General features: G+C 40.0%; 1 protein-coding gene across 3 annotated transcripts in view; it reads right to left on the bottom strand.

Moving 5' to 3' along the window:
- The window catches only part of EFL1 (elongation factor like GTPase 1), a 137,718-nt gene that overhangs the window by 116,745 nt on the left and 1,684 nt on the right, over positions 1-19,289 (bottom strand). For 2 of the 3 annotated variants that reach the window (XR_009542073.1, XM_060157408.1), the window contains exons 3-7: positions 17,078-17,145; positions 15,507-15,591; positions 7,029-7,162; positions 5,093-5,230; positions 3,274-3,488 (exon numbers count right to left, since the gene is read on the bottom strand). Coding sequence is in view for 2 of the 3 variants with exons in the window: in XM_060157408.1 (XP_060013391.1) it covers positions 3,274-3,488; positions 5,093-5,230; positions 7,029-7,162; positions 15,507-15,591; positions 17,078-17,145 (640 nt within the window). In the remaining variant the exon portion in view is untranslated. The remainder of the gene's footprint in view (positions 1-3,273; positions 3,489-5,092; positions 5,231-7,028; positions 7,163-15,506; positions 15,592-17,077; positions 17,146-19,289) is intronic. The other variant, XM_060157417.1, reaches the window with a different exon arrangement.

A 19,289-nucleotide genomic window follows, 5' to 3' on the forward strand; every position in this document is an offset into this window, starting at 1 on the left:
AAATGTACCATGCATTTTCCACCAAAATCCTAGCAAAATTTTTTTTGCAGATATAGGCAAAGATTATTATAAAATGTATATGGAAAGGCACAGACCCTTGAACAGCTAAAACCATTTTAAAAAAGAAGAACGTGATGGAAATAATCCACCCAATTTCAAAACTTATTTATACACTTAGAGTAATCAGGGCTATGTGGTATTGGTGGAAAGACAGACACATAGATCAATGAAACAGAATATAATACTCAGAAACAGACCCACATAAATATGTCTAACTGCTTCGGACAAAGGTACAAAAACATTCAATAGAGCAGGTATAGGCTTTTCAATAAATGGTGTCAAAGTAACTGGGACACCCACAGCCCCCAAAATGAACCTCGACCCAAGTTTCACATCTTATACAAAAACTTAACTCAAAATGAATCACAGATTTAAATGTAAGAAGGAAAACTATAAAACTTCCAGAAAAAACATGAGAGAAAATATTCAGGATCTAGGGCTAGGCAGACTTCTTAATGCCAAAAGTATAATTCATAAAAGGAAAAATCGATAAACTGGACTTCCACTCAAATTAAAAACTTTGCTCTGTGAAAGACACTTATTAAGGTGAAAAGCGAAACTCTAGACTGGAAGAAAATATTTATAAAACACGTATGAGACAAAGGACTAATATCCAGAATATATAAAAAATTCTCAAAGCTCAAAAGTAAAACATAAATAAATAAAAATTAGAAAATAGGCAAAGGACTATACAACGAAGCAGGTAGTCAAGAAAATGAAAAAGCAACCTATTGAATAACAGAAAGTATTTGCAAATTATATATCTGATAAGGGGTTAATATCCAAAATACTCATACAACTCAATAGCAAAAAACCCAATCAACTGAGAAAAAGGACAGAAGACATGAACATTTTTCCAAAGAAGACCTACAGATAGCCAACAGGTATATGAAAAGATGCTGAACATCACTAAATATTGATCATCACTATCAGGAAAATGTAAGTCAAATGACAATGAGCTATCACCTTACACCTGTTAGAATGGCTATTATCACAAAAGGTAAGAAATAAGTATTGGTGAGGATGTGGACAAAAGGAAACCCTTTGTGCACTGTTGGTAGGAAGGCAAATTGGTACAACCACTATGGAAAATATTATGGAGGTTCCTCAAAAAATTAAAAATACAACTACCATTTGATGCAGCAAGTCCACTTCTGGGTATTTATGCAAAAAACCCCCAAAACTCTTGAAAAGATATATACACAACACCTTATTGCAGCATTATTTACAACAGCCAAGGTATGGAAACAACCTAAGTGTCCACTGATACATGAACGGATAAAGATAATGCAGTATATATACACAAAACGGAATACTATTCAACCATAAAAAGGAATGCAAACTTGCCATTTCCAACAACATGGAGGGACTTCGAGGGCATTAGGCTAAATGAGATATGTCAGACAGAGAAAAACAAGGACAAATACTGCATGATCTCACTTACATGTATGATCTTTAAAAAACAAAACCAAATAAACAAGCAGCTTACAGATACAAAGAACAGATTGGTGGTTGCAAGAGGCAGGGAGTAGAGGGTTGGCAAAGTGGGTGAAGGGGGTCAAAAGGTACAAATTTCCAGTTATAAAATAAATCAGTCATGGGATGTAATGTATAGCATGGTATAGTTAATAACACTATATTGTATAATTGAAATTTCTTAAGAGTCAATCTTAAAAATCCTCATCACACACACACACAAATTTTGTAACTATGTATAGTGATAGAAACTAACTAGATTTACTGTAGTGATCATTTCACAATATACAAATATTGATCATATTGTTGTACACTTGAAACCAATATAATATGTCAATTATACATGAACAAAAACAAAATGGGCAAAGGACATAAAAAGACATTTCAGGGCTTCCCTGGTTGCACAGTGGTTGAGAGTCTGCCTGCCGATGCAGGGGACGCGGGTTTGTGCCCTGGGAGGATCCCACGTACCGTGGAGCGGCTGGGCCCGTGAGCCATGGCCGCTGGGCCTGCGCGTCCAGAGCCTGTGCTCCGCGACAGGAGGGGCCACAGCAGTGAGAGGCCCTCATACCAAAAAAAAAAAAAAAAAAAAAAGACATTTCACGCAAGAGGATACACAGATGGCAAATCAGCTCATGAAAAGATTTTCAACATCACAAGCTGTTAGGAAAATGCGAATTAAAACCATAATAACATATCAGTACACACCTATCAGAATGGCTAAAAAAGACAAAAGAAAAAAAATAGGAACAATACCAAATGAGGGTGAAGATGTGGAGAAACTGGATCACCATACATTGCTGGTGGGAATATAAAATGGTACACCAGTTTGACAGTTTCTTTAAAAACTAAACACACAACTACCCTATGACTCAGCAAATGCCCTTCTAGGCATTCATCCCAGAGAAATGAAAACTTATGTTCACATGAAAACCTACAGATGAATGCTTACAGCAGCTTTACTCATAGTAGCCCCAAACTAGAAAAAACCCAGATGTCCTTCAATGGGTAAATACTCAAACAAACTGTGGTACAAACACACATGGAATAGTACTAAGCAATAAAAAGGAACCAACCAGTGATGCACGTAACAACTTAGATATGTCTCTAAAGAATTATTCTGAAAATCAAATCCACAAAAGGTTACATATTATTTAATTACATTTCTATAACATTCTTGAAATGACAAATTATAGAAATAGAGAAGAGTTAGTCATTAAGGAGGGGTTGGAACTCGGAAGGAAGTGGGTGTGGCTATATTAGCGGAACATGAAGGCTCTTCATGGTGATGGATTATATCAATGTTAATATCCTGGCTGTGATATTACACTACAGTTCTGCAAGATGTTACCTTTGGAGGGACACAAGGTAAAGGAACAAGAGAACTCTCTGTATTCTTTCCTATGACTGTATGTGAATCTACAATATCTCAAAATAAAAAGTTTAATTAAAAAATCAATTGGATAGGGGCTTCCCTGGTAGCACAGTGGTTGAGAGTCCGCCTGCCGATACAGGGGACGCGGGTTCGTGCCCCCGTCCGGGAAGATCCCACGTGCCGCGGAGCGGCTGGGCCTGTGAGCCATGGCCACTGAGCTTGCGCGTCCGGAGCCTGTGCTCCACAACAGGAGAGGCCACAACAGTGAGAGGCCCACGTACTGCCAAAAAAAATAACAACAACAACAAAAAACAATTGCATGTAAAATCCACAAAGAGATTTAATTACATTGAAACACTTACCCAAAGCCCCACCCATCTATTGCACTTGTAAATACCACATTTCCCTGGTCTGGAGAGAAGTAAAGGTGAGAATCATCTGTGTCCTCCAAGCCAGTGCTCCAGTCATACACTTGCTCTCCTTGCTCAGAATTTGGATTCACTTGGGATTCAGTCTCTCTCTCTGCTCTTTCTTCTAGCACTTTAGAAGTAAAAAGAGCTCCTGTGAGTGCATTAATCTAGGAGAGATGGCAAAATGGCAGAATGTCATTCAGATGCTTTGCACGCCCACGACAGGAGACACACTGTCTAAGCCTTGCTAAGCCTAGAATCGTAAGTCACAGTTTGAGCTCATATTAAGCACACATGGATGGCGATGACGTTTATAGCAATCATTAACTTATACGCTATCAACCCATGCTTTTCACACCCAGCAAAGCTAAATTGGAAGGCTTTTGAAAGGTCATTTTTGTGCTCAAGAGTTGAAAGCAGACACTAATCTGTCGTATCTTCAACTTGTTTTCCAGGACCAAGGCCAGGTGTCACTAGAACTCATGGTTTCCAACCCCCACAATCTTCGTTTATAACCTTAGTCAACTCCCTCACCATTTCTCACAGCAGATGTTTGAACTGTTCGCCCCTCTCTTCAGGCCCTCTTCCTGACCTCTAACACCCAACTATTTTCACTCTCAAGTAGGTAATCTTATTTCCTACCTCCAAGAGAAAATGGAACCTATTATTCAGAAATCCTGCAAGCTCGCAATAATTCAACCTATAGGTCCATCTATATCTACAATTACCACTGGCCCTTCTCCTTCCACTGCAGGGTGGGAGTATTTCATCTGTACCCATCCCTGACTATCTCTTCAGGGAACTAGATCCACTGATCCATTCTTTTTCACTGCTCTACCTTTATCACTTCCTTTCTTTAGCAAATAAATATTCTCAAGTTGGTCACATCAATGGTACTCCACCATCTTGAAGAAGACATTTCAAACCTCCATGCATGGCATACAAGGTTCACCATAATCTAAACCCTACACTCCTTTCTACTAGCGCCTCTTATCACTACTTAACAGGATCTAATTCTTCAACTATAACAAATAATTTGCAGTTCTTTTAATGAAACATTGTACTATGCTTTTTTTCCTTTATAACTCTGTATATCTCATTCCTTCTCTCTTGAAGAACTTTACCATAAGTCTCTACCTGGCAAACGCTACCTCTCTTCCATCTCAAGGCCGCTTTTGTGAGACTTTTCCTAACTCTCCCTTTCCTCTTGACCCAGTCTGGGTGAAGCAGCCCTCATTTATGCTCTCAAATCACATCCAGGGGTTATCTCATTGTTCTCCAAATATCTCTTTTAATTGTCGGTCTCCCCTACCACACTGTGAGAGCTTTGAAAATAGGGACTCTGACCTGTCTTTATAGTCATAATCCTTAGCACAAAGTGAACATCCAAGAACTCATTTATTCAACATATAGGTATGTTAATGTTTGCTGAATAAACGCTTTGGTAAAATTTCATCTAAAGACAGGTAATAAAAAAAACCAAAGAGTCTCCTAATATTGCTTCATTGTGAAACCAAACTACAGGATTTTAAACAAGAGAACATTGAAACCTATTGTCTAAGCTTTATATTCAAGGATGCTTCCAGGAGATGGAGGGGGCTCCTAAGATGACACTTGTTCTATTGCCTCTCTTCTGGTATGGTGACTCTGACACATGTGAATCTAAGTAAGTGAATTTTCTGTAGCAATGCCTCATACTCAACTCAGCAACTTCCTTACAACCCTTCTTTGAGCCACAATTTTTCAAATACCGAAGTAAAGGATAAAATACCTGTTCTAAAATATTCTTGAGGTGAGAATAGGCCTCCTGTGGGGTGAATTTCAGTTCCACTATCAAGCGATCTATCTTATTAATCACTAAAACTGGACGGATGTTTTCGAGCCAGGCTTGTCGCAGAACTGCCTGTGTCTGATTAAAAAAGAAAGGAAAATGTAAAGCTCATGACTTGAAATAAGTAAAGCACATTAGAAAATTCTGATTAATAAGCAGCTCATTTCCATACTCCTTGATCACAACTCAGACCACGCCAGTCAGACACAGGTGTTCACCAGACATTCACAAAGTATATAACACAGAAGCATAGAACTAGACAAGAAACTGTCCTTGCCTTTATGGAACTGTCAATTTATTTAAGAAGGATAAATAAAATTATGTAAAAGACAGTGAACAGTTTTGTGGAATTATACACACACACACACACACACACACACCACACACAATTTACCGAATTTTATTCAGTAAATAATCAGAAAACAAACACTCATGTTGCCAACACACAGGTCGAGCAACAGAACATTCCCCCAGAAGTCCCCTGTGTACACCTTCCTGAGCATAAACAACCTCTCAGCATTAACCACTATTCTGCTAAAGTCAGGTCTGTTCATTTTACTCGTCTTGTCAGGACACCTAAGACACTACAAAGACTAAGGCTGTGCTTCTCCAATTGGGGGACCCGGGCCCTTACAGGCAATCAGATGGGAAGTTACAGAATAATTACAGCATATCTTCTTGGAATTATCAAATTGTCTCCATTTCTACAATAAAACCTCATTTCATTGTGCTTTTGCTTTATTGTCCTTCACAGATGTTGCATTTTTTACAAACTGAAGGCTTGTGTCAACCCTGCATCAAGCAAGTTTATTAGCACCATTTTTCCAACAGCATTTGCTCACTTCATGTCACTATGTCACATTTTGGGGATTCTCACAATATTTTACATTTTTCTTTATTCATCTATTTGTTGTGGTGATCTGTGATCAGTGAACTTTGATGTTACCATAACAACTCAGTGAAGGCTCAGAAATGGTTAGCATTTTTTAGCAATAGAGTATTTTTTTAATTAAGGTACATACATTTGTTTTTTAGACATAATGCTATTGCATACTTAAGAGACTTCAGTATACTGTAAACATAACTTTTATATGCACTGGGAAACCCAAAACAATTCATGTGACTCGCTTTACTGCGATATTCATTTTACTGCACTGGCTCAGGACCAAACCTGCAATATCTCAGAGGTATGCCTGCAATTTAAACCGTTCCTTCTTCTTTTTAAAAAACATTAAAACAAATAAGGGCATTTAAGAACTAGGACACAAAGGTGACAACATTTTTAAAGATAACACATAAGGTTTCAAAGAAAAATTATTTTAAAAACTGAATTTAAAAAGCCACTCTGAGTTTCACGTCGACCGGAGTTACATGTTCACTCTGGCCTTAGGGGTGAACTTTTTGAACTTTGGTGGGAAAGAGAAGAAAGTCTCGGTTAAGGATCTGGAAGAGTAGGAGCGGGGAGGAGGAAGGCAGAGAGACAGTGTGTGTGGGGGGGGAGGGGGGCAGACTGACAAACCAACAGAAGAGACTCAGTATCTTGCTATCAATTACCTCTCACAGTTCAGAAACTTTTCCCCTGGAGTGAAACCTCCAGATCCTCCTAAACACCTCTCCCATTTTTGCTGAGTCCCTCTCCAAGAGGACATGACAGACACATCAAGGCACCTTAAAGTCATTCTCTCTACTATCCCTTCAAAACTTGGGGGATTTAACTCCATCACAGACCAGCACACTACCAAAAGTGAAATGTAAAACCAGCTTTCTGATGGTCAGTGAAATGTCTCAAGTGGCACAGAGTCATCGGCAGTCAGTTCCTCTTCTCTCCTCCCACCTTCTTTAACCAGTTAAATATTTCCATGTTACAATCCACTACCTGTGGACAGACCCCTTCCACAGCATCCACTACAATGATGCACCCGTCACAAATGCGAACAGCCGTCGATACTTCTGAGGAGAAATCCACATGTCCTGGAGAGTCTATCAGATTAATCAGGTACTCCTCCTCACCTGAAATGAAATTGGAAGACACACATTTTCAGTTGTGCAGGTATACAGTACTCTTCCTCAGGCAACCCAGAGTAAGAGAGCTTCTAAGAAATGACTGAATAAAGCTAAAGAAGACAAAAGCCAAAATGGTAGCTCAATCAACAGCCACCATTCCATTTTACGAATTCCCAACAATGGAACTATCGATTCCAAATAGCACTGGTATAAAAGGTTAAAGGATTTTATTATTCTAATAACCTAATAACCACTTATCAAGAGCTACTGTGAGCCAGGCACTGTGCTAAACACTTGTGCTAATCACACATGATTCCGCCCTTAAAATATCCATACAACATAAACATTCCTCTACTCACTGTGCAGACGAGGAAATTGAGACTACAAGAAATTAATGGAAAAGACACAAAGCAGGTGGCCAACAACTTCCCTACAACTTCTCAAAGAGCAGTGCGTGAATATGCGCAGCAAGACTTACAGTCAATTCGAAGTCACAAATTTAAAGAGCAGCTACTGTGTGCCAAGCAGTGCGCTATGTGCTTTCACATTTGATATACTGTATTCTTTAATCCTCACAACAAAGTTGTAAGCTCAGAGCATGACTCATGCCTATGTGTCCTGTTTTAGCTCTGAAGGTCTCACATCCCATCAAACGCCAACGTCAGTCCCACGTCCCACTAAGTCCTAAGTCAGTCCCAGGCAAACCAGAACTACTGGCCACCCTAGGTTACAGAGACATCATATTATCAATAAAACATAATTAAGTAAACCAGCCAGAAAACCGGTCGTTCATTAGAATTCTACACTCATTCCCCATTCACTGCTAAATTTGATACAATTCTCTTTTAATGGCGTAATAATTACTTAAATGATCAAACACCTGAATATACCTATACTTTACTTTTGCTCCTCCTCTTAACTCAGTGTTTTTCAACTTTTGTGTGCTCCAGAACTACTACAGGGCTGAATGGTAGAACTTATGGGGCCATTTAAAGGAATTCCCCAAGTGTGAGGTTAACAGCTTGATGATCTGATTAGTGCCCTGTGTGACACTGATAACGATAAAACAACAACACTGCAGTAACAAAGCCAGAGCTCACACTGTGAAGTGCCTATCTGCGCACTATCTGGCACAGTTCTAAACGTTTTATGGACGTTCTCTAATGTTGACTTACAACAACCCTTGCAGTCGTTACTACCATTAGGCCAAGTTTACAGAGCAGGAAACTAGGGCACGGAAAAGTAAAATATCTTTCTGAGGAATATCCAGCTAGAATCCAACTCTAAGGTAAATTGCCTAAGGTCAAAAAATGGTAGAGTTAAAGTTCAAACCCAGCCACCTCCAAAGTCATACTTTTCCCCACTATCCTCAAGATGGCATATATTTAATCTCACATGCCAAGATTCCACTAGTAGAGAATTTCTGAACAATAGGGTAAGGATTCCAAAATGCAATGGGCTCAGTGGGAAAGACTGCCATCAATCAGCAAGACTGCCTTCTTCAATACCACTCCTTCCCCTGCTTCCTCTTTTCATGCAAATGGCTTTGTAAGGAATTCTGGCTCTGATGCACCCACCAGGGAAGACTCCAACCAGAGAGGACTGTGGACATCTCTAAACAAAGTCAAAGAACCAGTGCCCTGGAACAATGGCCCCCGTGTGCCTCCTTAATTGAGTCTTTTACTGTCAGGTCTCACAGCTACCCTGCAGGATAAGCACCAGGGTCCCAACCAAATAAACCAGAGAAAATGAGCAGTGCTACAAAGGCTCAGAGTTCTATCCACTCCCATCACAGAAAACCAAAGGTATGAGATTCCTGAAATCATTCAGCATTTTTGCAGCCCAACCCTTCATATCATAAACATGCTAAAGCCCCCAAAAGGGAAGAGATCTACCCAAGGTCACAAAAGCAGTTGCAAGACAGAAACACAACCGGGTCTATCTACCACTTAGTCACTTCCTATGAAGGTCACAGATGCCTCTACACTTTGCAGCTGAGGAAACAACACTTGTTTGTTCATTTGGCTAAGAACCAGAATAAGAAACCCCGGAGTGAAAAAAGACTGATGTTCACTTCCTGGAACCAATATAAACCACTGCAACCTACTCGGAACTTCTCTATGTTCACATCACCCTGGAGAGAAAGTCAGAGATCAAGGACCAACTACCTTTCATTCAATTTCACATGGCTAATATGGGCCATTGCCATAAGGCATGGGGCCTATTGTCAGAGCAATACGGTAACAGCAGCGCACCTTTGACTAACACTTAAGAGTGACACAGAGAGAGACACACACACACACACACACACACACACACACACACACACACACACACACACACACGAGATGAGAGACTTAAGCATGCTTAAAAGCTGACAGTTAGGCACCAGGACAAAGGAGATAAAATAAGTACAGAGCACAAGTCTTTCACAGTGACAGGAGGCAAGCAAAGGTACTAATAATGTTACATTTTGAGGGGCAGTGGCAAACAGAGAATTCTCCCACTTTCTGTAAAACAGAACGTAAAAATGCCTGCTGAGATTGTGGGAGAGGGACCGAGAGGTAGACTGGAAGAGACCAGAAGGTTTAGGAGAGCTGTTGGAGAGAATGAGCAAGGCCCGACAGACAACATAGTGGAAGTCTGCCAGCAGCCCAAGGACCAGCCGAGAACCCAGCCCAAGTATAAGGAGAAAAAAGTGTAGAGAGTTAGCTCTATCAAGGGTTACAGTTTTACTGGGAGGACAGAAGGTGAAGCAAGCAAACTGAGGACCTTGGCAAGACTGTCAGCAAAAAGACAAATCTGGGTTGTGTGAGGCAGGAAGTAAATGACGGACAGTGATGAGGCTCAAGAGACTGAAGGGCTTTCTGAAGTCAAAGAACGGCTACCTCGCTACACAGGCAAGAGAGCTGGGAAGAGTAAAGATGGTGGAGAAGGGAGTATTTGAATTTCAAATGTCAAAGATGAATAGTTGTGGATGATGCTAAAATCCAGCAAGTAGCCACGCCAGAGGGAGGGTGAAGTGGAGATCTACACGTCACTATTGATGAAGCCATGCCGTTGGAGAGGTCATTTTCAGAAACGGTAAAAGCTACCTTGGTGGATTTGGGCAAAAAGGAAAACAATGAGCCAGGTGCAAAGTCATTAGTGAACGGGGACTGGGGACTGTAACCGGGAGGTGACAGTGGTAAGAAAGGGTCGAAAATAACTGGATGGACAGTAAGAGTCTCAAAGGAGATGGAGTTTTAAAGCAAGGGTGGAAGAATTAAGCTTTGAACCAGAACTAGTGAACAAGGGGAACAGCAATCCCATGTCCTAACCCAGAGACAGATGGAGCATGAAAGAATGAGAAGCACTCACTTGAAAGAAGGACAAGAAAAGCAGTGTCCTCAGAAAACAGCCAGCAGGAGGAGAGGGGAACAGCAACAAAAGATGTTGTGGATGCAGGGGTTATTTCTTTACCTTGGGATGTTTTCAGAGAAAGTTTTGAGAAGGAAGGGAACAGTGAGAGGTTGAGGGCAGAGGAGGTATCAGAAGCACAGAGAAACATGGGGAAGAGATTGCTGAGAGGCCAGATCACAGGACTTCCATCTTGGGTGCTGACCAAAGACAACAGGGATGCGGGTAATGGTGGCCACAAGAAGATGTCTGTAAGTAGTCGCAGCAATCCCTGGTGGACAGGACACATTTACACTTCAGGGGGAATCAGCCGTGGCCAGGACTGACTGATTTCCAAAGACTCCTGGTGCAAATAAGGAGTCTGCAAACGTAATTACTTGGCTCCCAGGACTACTACCACATGCTAACTACTCTGTCTTCAGGGGAGTTTCTTAACCCCTGTGAACTCCATTTTGCACACATGTAAGATGAGGATAACATCCATCTCACAGGATTGCTGTGAGGATTGAACAAAATCACGCATATGAAGCATCTGGCTCAGAATCCAACTATCGTGCACCCATTTTCTTAGATCTGGCACCAACTGAATGCTTCACAAAGTAAAGCATTCATTATGTTAAGAGGAAATAATCTGATCTTCAGTCAAACAAGGGACAATGGAACCCTTCCCTCCCAGCCCTGGTCCCAAAGGAAGAGGACAGAAATCAGAACCTCGGGTTAACGTTCACATATCTGGAAGGGAAGGGAAGTGACTGATACATGTTGGCCTTGTGTGAATCTGGATGGCATGAATCAGTTTCCCCACGCCCTAGTCTTAAGAGATTAAGACCAGAGAGCCACAGAGTTGAAACCAACATGTGTGTAAACTCTCCACTTGCCCACAACCACAAACCCCTATGGAGGTGTTTACAAAGAGGTGAACCTGCACATGGATCTCTTTGCAGAAAGCCCCGCCATATCCTTGGTCTCCACGTTTGGAGTACATCCAAGCTACAGTGTGGCTGCCACCTGGGTAAATACTGAGTATCCCACTGAACCAGGCTGTTAGCTAGCTAGCACGTATGCCTGAAGTACAGACTGAAAGCCTGTACGTTAAAGCCCACTGCAATTTGTTCTACATAGTGCTTTACAAATTTTTAGTAAGTTGCCAGTATTTTAAAAATTGGAGGATTTTACCAAAAATCTTGATGCCAACTTTTCTTGATAAAAAAAACAAAACAGAAAAATACAGGGCATCAGTCAGCTGCAGCTGACTAGCACTAGCCCCCAGCCAGGTAGTGGGGGGTGTTTCATGGGTGGGCAGAGTCTGCTCTCTAGCTCATAACAGTCCCACCCAGACCGCCTCATTCATGCAGAGCTGTTGACACCAGCACCGCGTCAAGAACTAATAATATAGTACTTAATAATCAAATTAGACTGGTGTTGGAATAAGTAGTTAACTCTTTGGGGGGAAATTTAAGTTAGACATCTACCTCACAGCTTGCATGTATACACATACACGTGAACAATTATGGTAGGATTAAATGTAAAAACTGAAAGTATAAAAGAACTGGTGGTAAACTAGAAGTAATTTTTATTTCAGTCTTGTGTTTTCATGTATATTCTACAACATACTGAATTTTCTATAATACATATAAACTTGTAAATTTATTTAAAATTTTTAAAAAGATGAGTTAGAATGAAAAATTCATTTCAGAAGTTCTGCAAGAGCAATATTTGCTCACAGGTATAAAGAGTAGGTAGAAATGACAACAATAGGCCTTCTGACAACAATAGTCCAGGAATTTCTAAGTATTTAATCCATCTGAATACATTTCTCTCATCTATAGTTGCATCCTAGGCTAAAGGATTCAAAGGTATTACATCCTCTTAGGATTTGTTATAGTATGTATATTGGGATTGGGATTATTTCCTAACTCTTGAAATGACCAGATAAATGTATAGTATCCTTGTGGGAAGGGCACAAAGAGAGGTGGCTAAGAAATAGGAAAATAACAAGATTTAACAAAACGGTCCCAACATTTGTACCAAATTTTAGTCACAAATGGAAAGATGAGAGAGGCTCCATTTTCTCAAGGAAGAACTGGGACCCTGGAAAATGCTAAAATAAGAATATCACCTTGATGGTTTTCAACACTCTATCTGTAATACGCATAGTTTTGGTAAGCTTATTTGTTTACCTTAAACTAGAAAAATACCTTATCTTTCAATCCATGTGAGGATTTGAAAAAATTTTTGAAAGCTGGTTAAATTAAGAGTCAAAACAAGAAAGCACTTCATTAACATTTAGTACAGAGATCCTTAACTAACAGGGCATTTGGAAGGGGCATGGGAAGGAGGGGAAGAAGTGGTAAACACAAAAATCACCTGTGGAGTTTCTTCAACCATCACGTTTCCCTCCTCCAGAAGGGAGACCCCCTTCAGGCTGTCCCACCTTCACAGCAGGAAACGCCCCATTCCAGAGAGTCAACGCTGAGATAAGGATGAGAATGTACCTCATCTCTCGGATGTTTTGAGAACATGTCTCAGTCAACATCCCCAACTTCCATCCCCATTTTGCAGATGTGGAAAGCAAGGCTCTAACTGTCAAGTGTGGTGACTGCCTAACCCACAGCCCCTTCTAGGCCATCACGGTCACAAAGAAACATGTTGAATACTTTATGGCTCCACTCCAATCACCACTGATCAGACTAGGAGATGACCATCCAACCACAGACTGGCAGTCCATAGGTGCAACCCCTGCCATAGCCTGGCATCAAAAGACAAGCTGAGCAACATCCTGCTCTTGAGATGTATGCTCGTAAACGTAGGAGAAAGCAGCAGTAAGCAACAGAACTAAGGGAAAAAAACGGGAGCTGAGAGGAGGGGTCAGGGAAAAGGGAGTTCATGAAGATGGAGGCACTAAGGGTAGGCAAAAGCTATAAAACAGAGAAAAGACTTACAGGGTAAAAACAGATAAAACAGAGAACTCAACCCAAGGATGACGGTGGAGTTCCAGAGGGAAGATCCGTTAACTTTTACTGATGGTCCCTAGAGCCATCCTGGATCCAGAATCAACAGCTGCCTTCACTTTCTTTGAGATGTCACTCCAATAATGCTCCTGCTTTTGGATTTTCATGAATATTGTTTCCAGTATCATTTCACACATATTCTGTCAATAAGCCATCCCACCCCATCCCAAGCTAGCTTAAGCCTCTGCTCTGTGCAATCAAGAAAGTATATCTAGGACAGTCTGAGAGCAAGTTACCCAAGGTCATACAGTTCAACAAAATAAAGATTAGACCATTCAATTCCCTGGGACCTATAGCCATCTTCCTGCAACACTGTACCACAAAGACAAAAGGGAACTGCAATGACTGAAGGTCATGATACATAAAGTAAACCTTAATAAAATGGTTTAAAAAGGGGTGAAGGAACTGGAGACAAAGTCCAGAGAGCAACTAAAATTGACACTAAAGTAATCTTCAAATGAAAACAGACTAATGAGTGTGGAGAAAGGAAGGCTACAAATGTCTTGAACTCTATAAAAATACGGAGAGAAAAGAAATAAACTGACCACTGACCCATTCACTGGATCACAGAATGACGACATCTAAAAGGTGAGAGGTAGATTTTAAAAAATAAGGCATCAGTTTAAATACTAAACACTGGGAATTCATGTACCTAAAAGCTTCAAAACTGGTTTAGTTCAAAAACACTGTAAGACTGACCTCAAAGAGAACAGTCATGTCCCACATAGTACAACCCTTGGTGTCAGTGCCAGAGATATGATGGATAAATCACAGGTCAGTCCATTAGGAAAATGAAATATAGCTTTATTATTTTTCTTCTAGTTATAAAAATTCACATTTTGTGTAAAATTTCCAAACAGTGCAAAATAAATATTTTGAAACGTGTAAGTTTCACATAATCCAGCCAGTAATAACTACAGTTAAGGTTCTGGTATGTGTCCTTCCAGACATCTTTATCTATATACATAATATATTCTTATTACTAAAACACATTCATATCTTATAAGTATTTACTCTGCAACTTGCTTTTTGTCTCCTGCTTTACCTTTTCTATATAATTACATATAGGTCAAACAGTTGTTTGAACAGCTGAATAGCATTTCACAGCATGGATGTATCAGCTTACTTAACTATTTTCCTTAACTATGTAAGGTTGTTGGTATTATTTTCCCTATTACAAACTTTTGAGTGAATGTCAATGAACATATATCTCATGTGTTTGTATGACTGTTTCTGTCAGATAAATCCCTAGAAGTGTTACTGTCAAAATGGCATCCTGGGGCTCCCCTGGTGGCGCAGTGGTTGAGAGTCTGCCTGCCGATGCAGGGGACACTGGTTCGTGCCCCGGTCCGGGAAGATCCCACATGCCATGGAGCGGCTGGGCCCGTGAGCCATGGCCGCTGAGCCTGCGCGTCTGGAGCCTGTGCTCCGCAACAGGAGAGGCCACAACAGTGAGAGGCCCGCATAACGCAAAAAACAAAATAACAAAAGACAACAACAACAAAAATGGCATCCTGATCTGGGGATAAAAACTATAGTGATTATGGCAATGCGTACACAGTCAAGTAAATAAGACTCTAGATCTAATAGGCAGGCCATAGGACAGAAGGAGGACCTAGCAAGGAAATGGGACAGTAAGGCTGAACCAGCAAGGTCCTAAGACTCCAGACCTTCCCTCTGAAGAAATCTATACAATCACCTGAGTGGATGGGGGCAAGTGTGAGCTGCCAGTTCTTCTGCCCTCAAGCCAGTCAAAGGTCCCCGTCTGTACTCAAATCTGGACAGCCTGACTCTGATCTGACAACAGATCATCTGGAAAGGCCAGAATGAAATTTGTGGAATGTAAAGCAAAAAACCTGAGGCCTGAAACTAATTCAGGAAGAGAAAGAAGGACACAAAAGATACAAAACCATTGTTCTTTAAAACACAGATCGATTTACCTTTTGCGTAATGTAGTGAAATGGCACTGGATTTCATAGTGATCCCTCGGACCTGTTCATCCTCTCTGCTGTCCATGTACCTTAACTGTAAAAATGCAACATATGCATCTGTATTTCCCAATGAATTAAAATGTAATATTAAAATGGACTGATTTGGATTTTTGTTTTAAATACTTAAACTTTTAGGCTTATTGCCATGAAGTTGTTCGTTATGTCCCATTATTACCTTCTTAATCTCTGCAACATTTTTCTTTCCTAGTACCACTTATTTCTTCCACCTTTCCTTTCTCCTGATCAATTTCTAACTTTTTATCAGTTGTAATGCAAGACAATCACAAACTGTTTACATTGCTAGTATTTTTTTTAATAGGCTTTATCTTTTTAGAGCAATTTTAAGTTTATAGAAAAACTGACTGGAAAGTAAAGAGGTTCCCAAGCATCACCTCTCCTCCTACACACAGTTCCCCCTATTACTTACATTTTATATTAGTGCGTAGTGTGGTACATGTTACAATTAATGAACCAATATCAATACACTATTATTAATTAACGTCTATAGCTTACATTAGGATTCAATCTTTAAATGTACTATGACGTGTCCATCACTGTATCATATTTGTTAGCTGTATTAATCTTTTTGAAGAACAAACTGTGGCTTCATTGATCTTTTCTAATTCATTAATTTATGGTTTATTATTTCCTTTCATCTACTCACTTTAGAGTTATTGTACTTTTTCTCACTTCTCAACTGGGAAAAAGAAAAGCACTTTATTATTTCATTCAACCTAGTTTTTTTAGCCTTCTATAGACAGTATCTTCGGCCAGTTCCCCACCCAACGTGCCTCAAATGCCCAAGTCTTCCTTCAGTCTCTTAGGTCTACTTTTTAAATTCAATTTTGCTTCTCTACCTCCTCTTCTCTATATTACCAGTCACCTGATAAATCCTACTGACTATATTGTAAATTCACTGAAGGGAGGAACATCTCTATCTTTCTACTGCAAATAAATTATTCCCATTTCTTTCAGTTCACAGTTAAAAACAAAGGTCTCTATCATTTCATTTCCTAAAACATGATCTTCCTTCGTCATGACCCTCAAGCTTCAGAAGCCTTCCTTTGGTACTTAGGTTAGCCTTCAACGTCTTTGTGATCTGATACATTTTTTCTACCTGCACCATTTTCTCTCTCAGTATAGGCAAACGTTCCACTCAAATCAAGCACAACCCACAAATTAGCCTTCATGCATTTTATCCACATTATTTCCCACCGTGAAGCATCTCTTCCACCTGTGAAATTTTCCACAATCATGCGAGGTTATCAAATGAGGTTTGATAACCTCATTTGGTTATCATTCTTGCACTTACAAAATATTCATATAAAGTAACATAAAGCAATATAGAAATAACTTTTTCTCAACGATCTCTTTTATCTTGCTAAATGGACTGGCAGCTTCTTAGATGCATGAACTATGCTTCATACTTTTTCAATCTTTAAGAACACAACGAAGGACTCATCACATTGTAGATTTGCTAATACTAACTGAAATGCAAGTATATATCAAATATAACATACCTTGCCTGCCAGGCGGCTGGAGATAATGCCATTGCTAGATATAAGACAGTCAGCCAGAGTAGTTTTTCCTGTTAAAGTAACAATATTAATTTAAATCGATTTCTTTTTTTTAAAGGGTGAAGTAGGTAGATTGTATCGACAAATTTAACAACTAACCATAGAACTGGTTTAGCAAATATTTCCTGTTTACCTCTACTAAGTGAAGCAAGATACAACAGGCATTTTAATTAGAACTTTGAACAAAACGTCATCTGGAAGGACACAGATTCCAGCACTCCACAGTGCTGGAATCTGTATCGCCAACCCTGCGGATCAACCTCACTTTAAAATCCGTCAAGCAACATTTATTTTTAAGGACAGAAAAAATGTTTTTAATTCAGGCATAATTTACACAGAGCAAACTGCACAGACTCTTAAGTGATAAGAAAAACCACTGTGCCAATCAAAATATAAAACGTCTGACAAACAACTTGTACAGTACTCAAATCTGTCCGACAAAGAATTTGATCAAGTTTATTGTAACTATTACATCAGTCATCAGATATCCATAACTATGTCCAGGCGTATAAACTTAAACTTTTTTTTTTTTTTTTTTTGGGCGGTACATGGGCCTCTCACTTTTGTGGCCTCTCCTGCTGCAGAGCACAGGCTCCGGACGCGCACGAGCCCAGCCGCTCCACGGCATGTGGGATCTTCCTGTACTGGGGCACGAACCCGTGTCGCCTGTATCGGCAGGCGGACTCTCAACCACTGCGCCGCCATGGAAGCCCTAAACTTAAACTCTTGATAGCTCAGCGTGACAAAAGGATAGCACAGGAATCATTTTTTCCTCTGGATGATATACTGGGTAAAACATCACCAAAAAACAATGGAACATTATCTTTTGCCATATTTCCTCATGTATGGCCTCAGCTGGCTTTGGCCAGTTAAACTGTCTGAAGAAAATACCCATTTGGCAAAGAAATTCATGAAATTTACCCATATCTCCTACTGTTTGCAAGCCAATGGAGGGCATCAGCTACACTGCAGTGACCAATGCTACCTAGTATCCAAACATAAACCCAGGAATCTACTCTAATAATAAAAGAAATTCTTATGATACTCAAGTACCCATTTGGACCTTTAATACTGTATTACGTGCTTGTCATGTAAATATTATGTATTATCATATAACCCTAGAGCATCACTTTCCTGCTTCCAATGGAGTAGAACATTCTAAGTACAGAGAGCATATATCCCCCCAAATGCAAGTGTCAAGAAAGCAGCGACTTTGCTTTATTCACAACTGTATCTCTAGGACCAGAACAAGGCTTGGCATATAAGAAACATTCAATGAATTATCTGTTGAATGAATAAATGAATCACAGGTTTTCTAGGATAGTATTATCTTAACATACTTTTAAATGGTAAATTTTAAAGTAATTTGCTGTACACACACATGCCACTGACTTGCCGCATGATTTAATTCACAAAGCAAAAAAAATACTTTTGTCAAACATCATGTCCTCAAAACGTGAGCAGCATAATTATAGAAACTCATGGGGTAGGGTTAGCCACCAGATTTGTATACAAAACTCATTCTCAGTTGCCTTCACCTACAAAGTGATCGATCACCTCTCCCTTTAGTTCCCGTAACTACTTCACTTCAACTATTTTACCAATGGCAATAGCCACCTAACCTCTTTTCTGTCCTTCAATCCATCCAAAACACTCTCACCGGAGCATTCTTACTAAAGTACTATTTGATTACAACATCCCTGCTTTATTCTGTTCTCCCAATGTGTCCCTATTACCTAATAATAAATGCCAATGATCATCTTCATGATAAAGCATGTACCTGCCAAGGGCTTCTCCTTATAATCATTTAATCCTCACAATGCTATAAGGTAGGTTTGGTTTTTATTCCAGTACACAGAGGCTGTATACTGAAGCTCAAAAAGGCAAAGTAACTTGAAATGGAGTTTTGAACTCAGATTGTCTAACTCCAGAGCTGGAGCACTTAACCCATATCCTTGTGCCTAGCTGGCATGAAGGGCTCTTTAAGATACAGCCCAGCCTACCTCTTCACTTTTCTCTCTTACTCCCTCACCTTCAGGATGGTATATAGGTTTTATTTCACACTCCCAATCCTATCACTTTGCTGTGGCTACGTGAACTAAGAAGGAGTCTGAAACCAAGCGCGGGCTTAGCAGGAAGCAATGCTGTGGTATGA

Source organism: Lagenorhynchus albirostris, chromosome 1 (assembly GCF_949774975.1).
Source record: "Lagenorhynchus albirostris chromosome 1, mLagAlb1.1, whole genome shotgun sequence".
In the NCBI taxonomy this organism is placed as follows: domain Eukaryota; kingdom Metazoa; phylum Chordata; class Mammalia; order Artiodactyla; family Delphinidae; genus Lagenorhynchus; species Lagenorhynchus albirostris.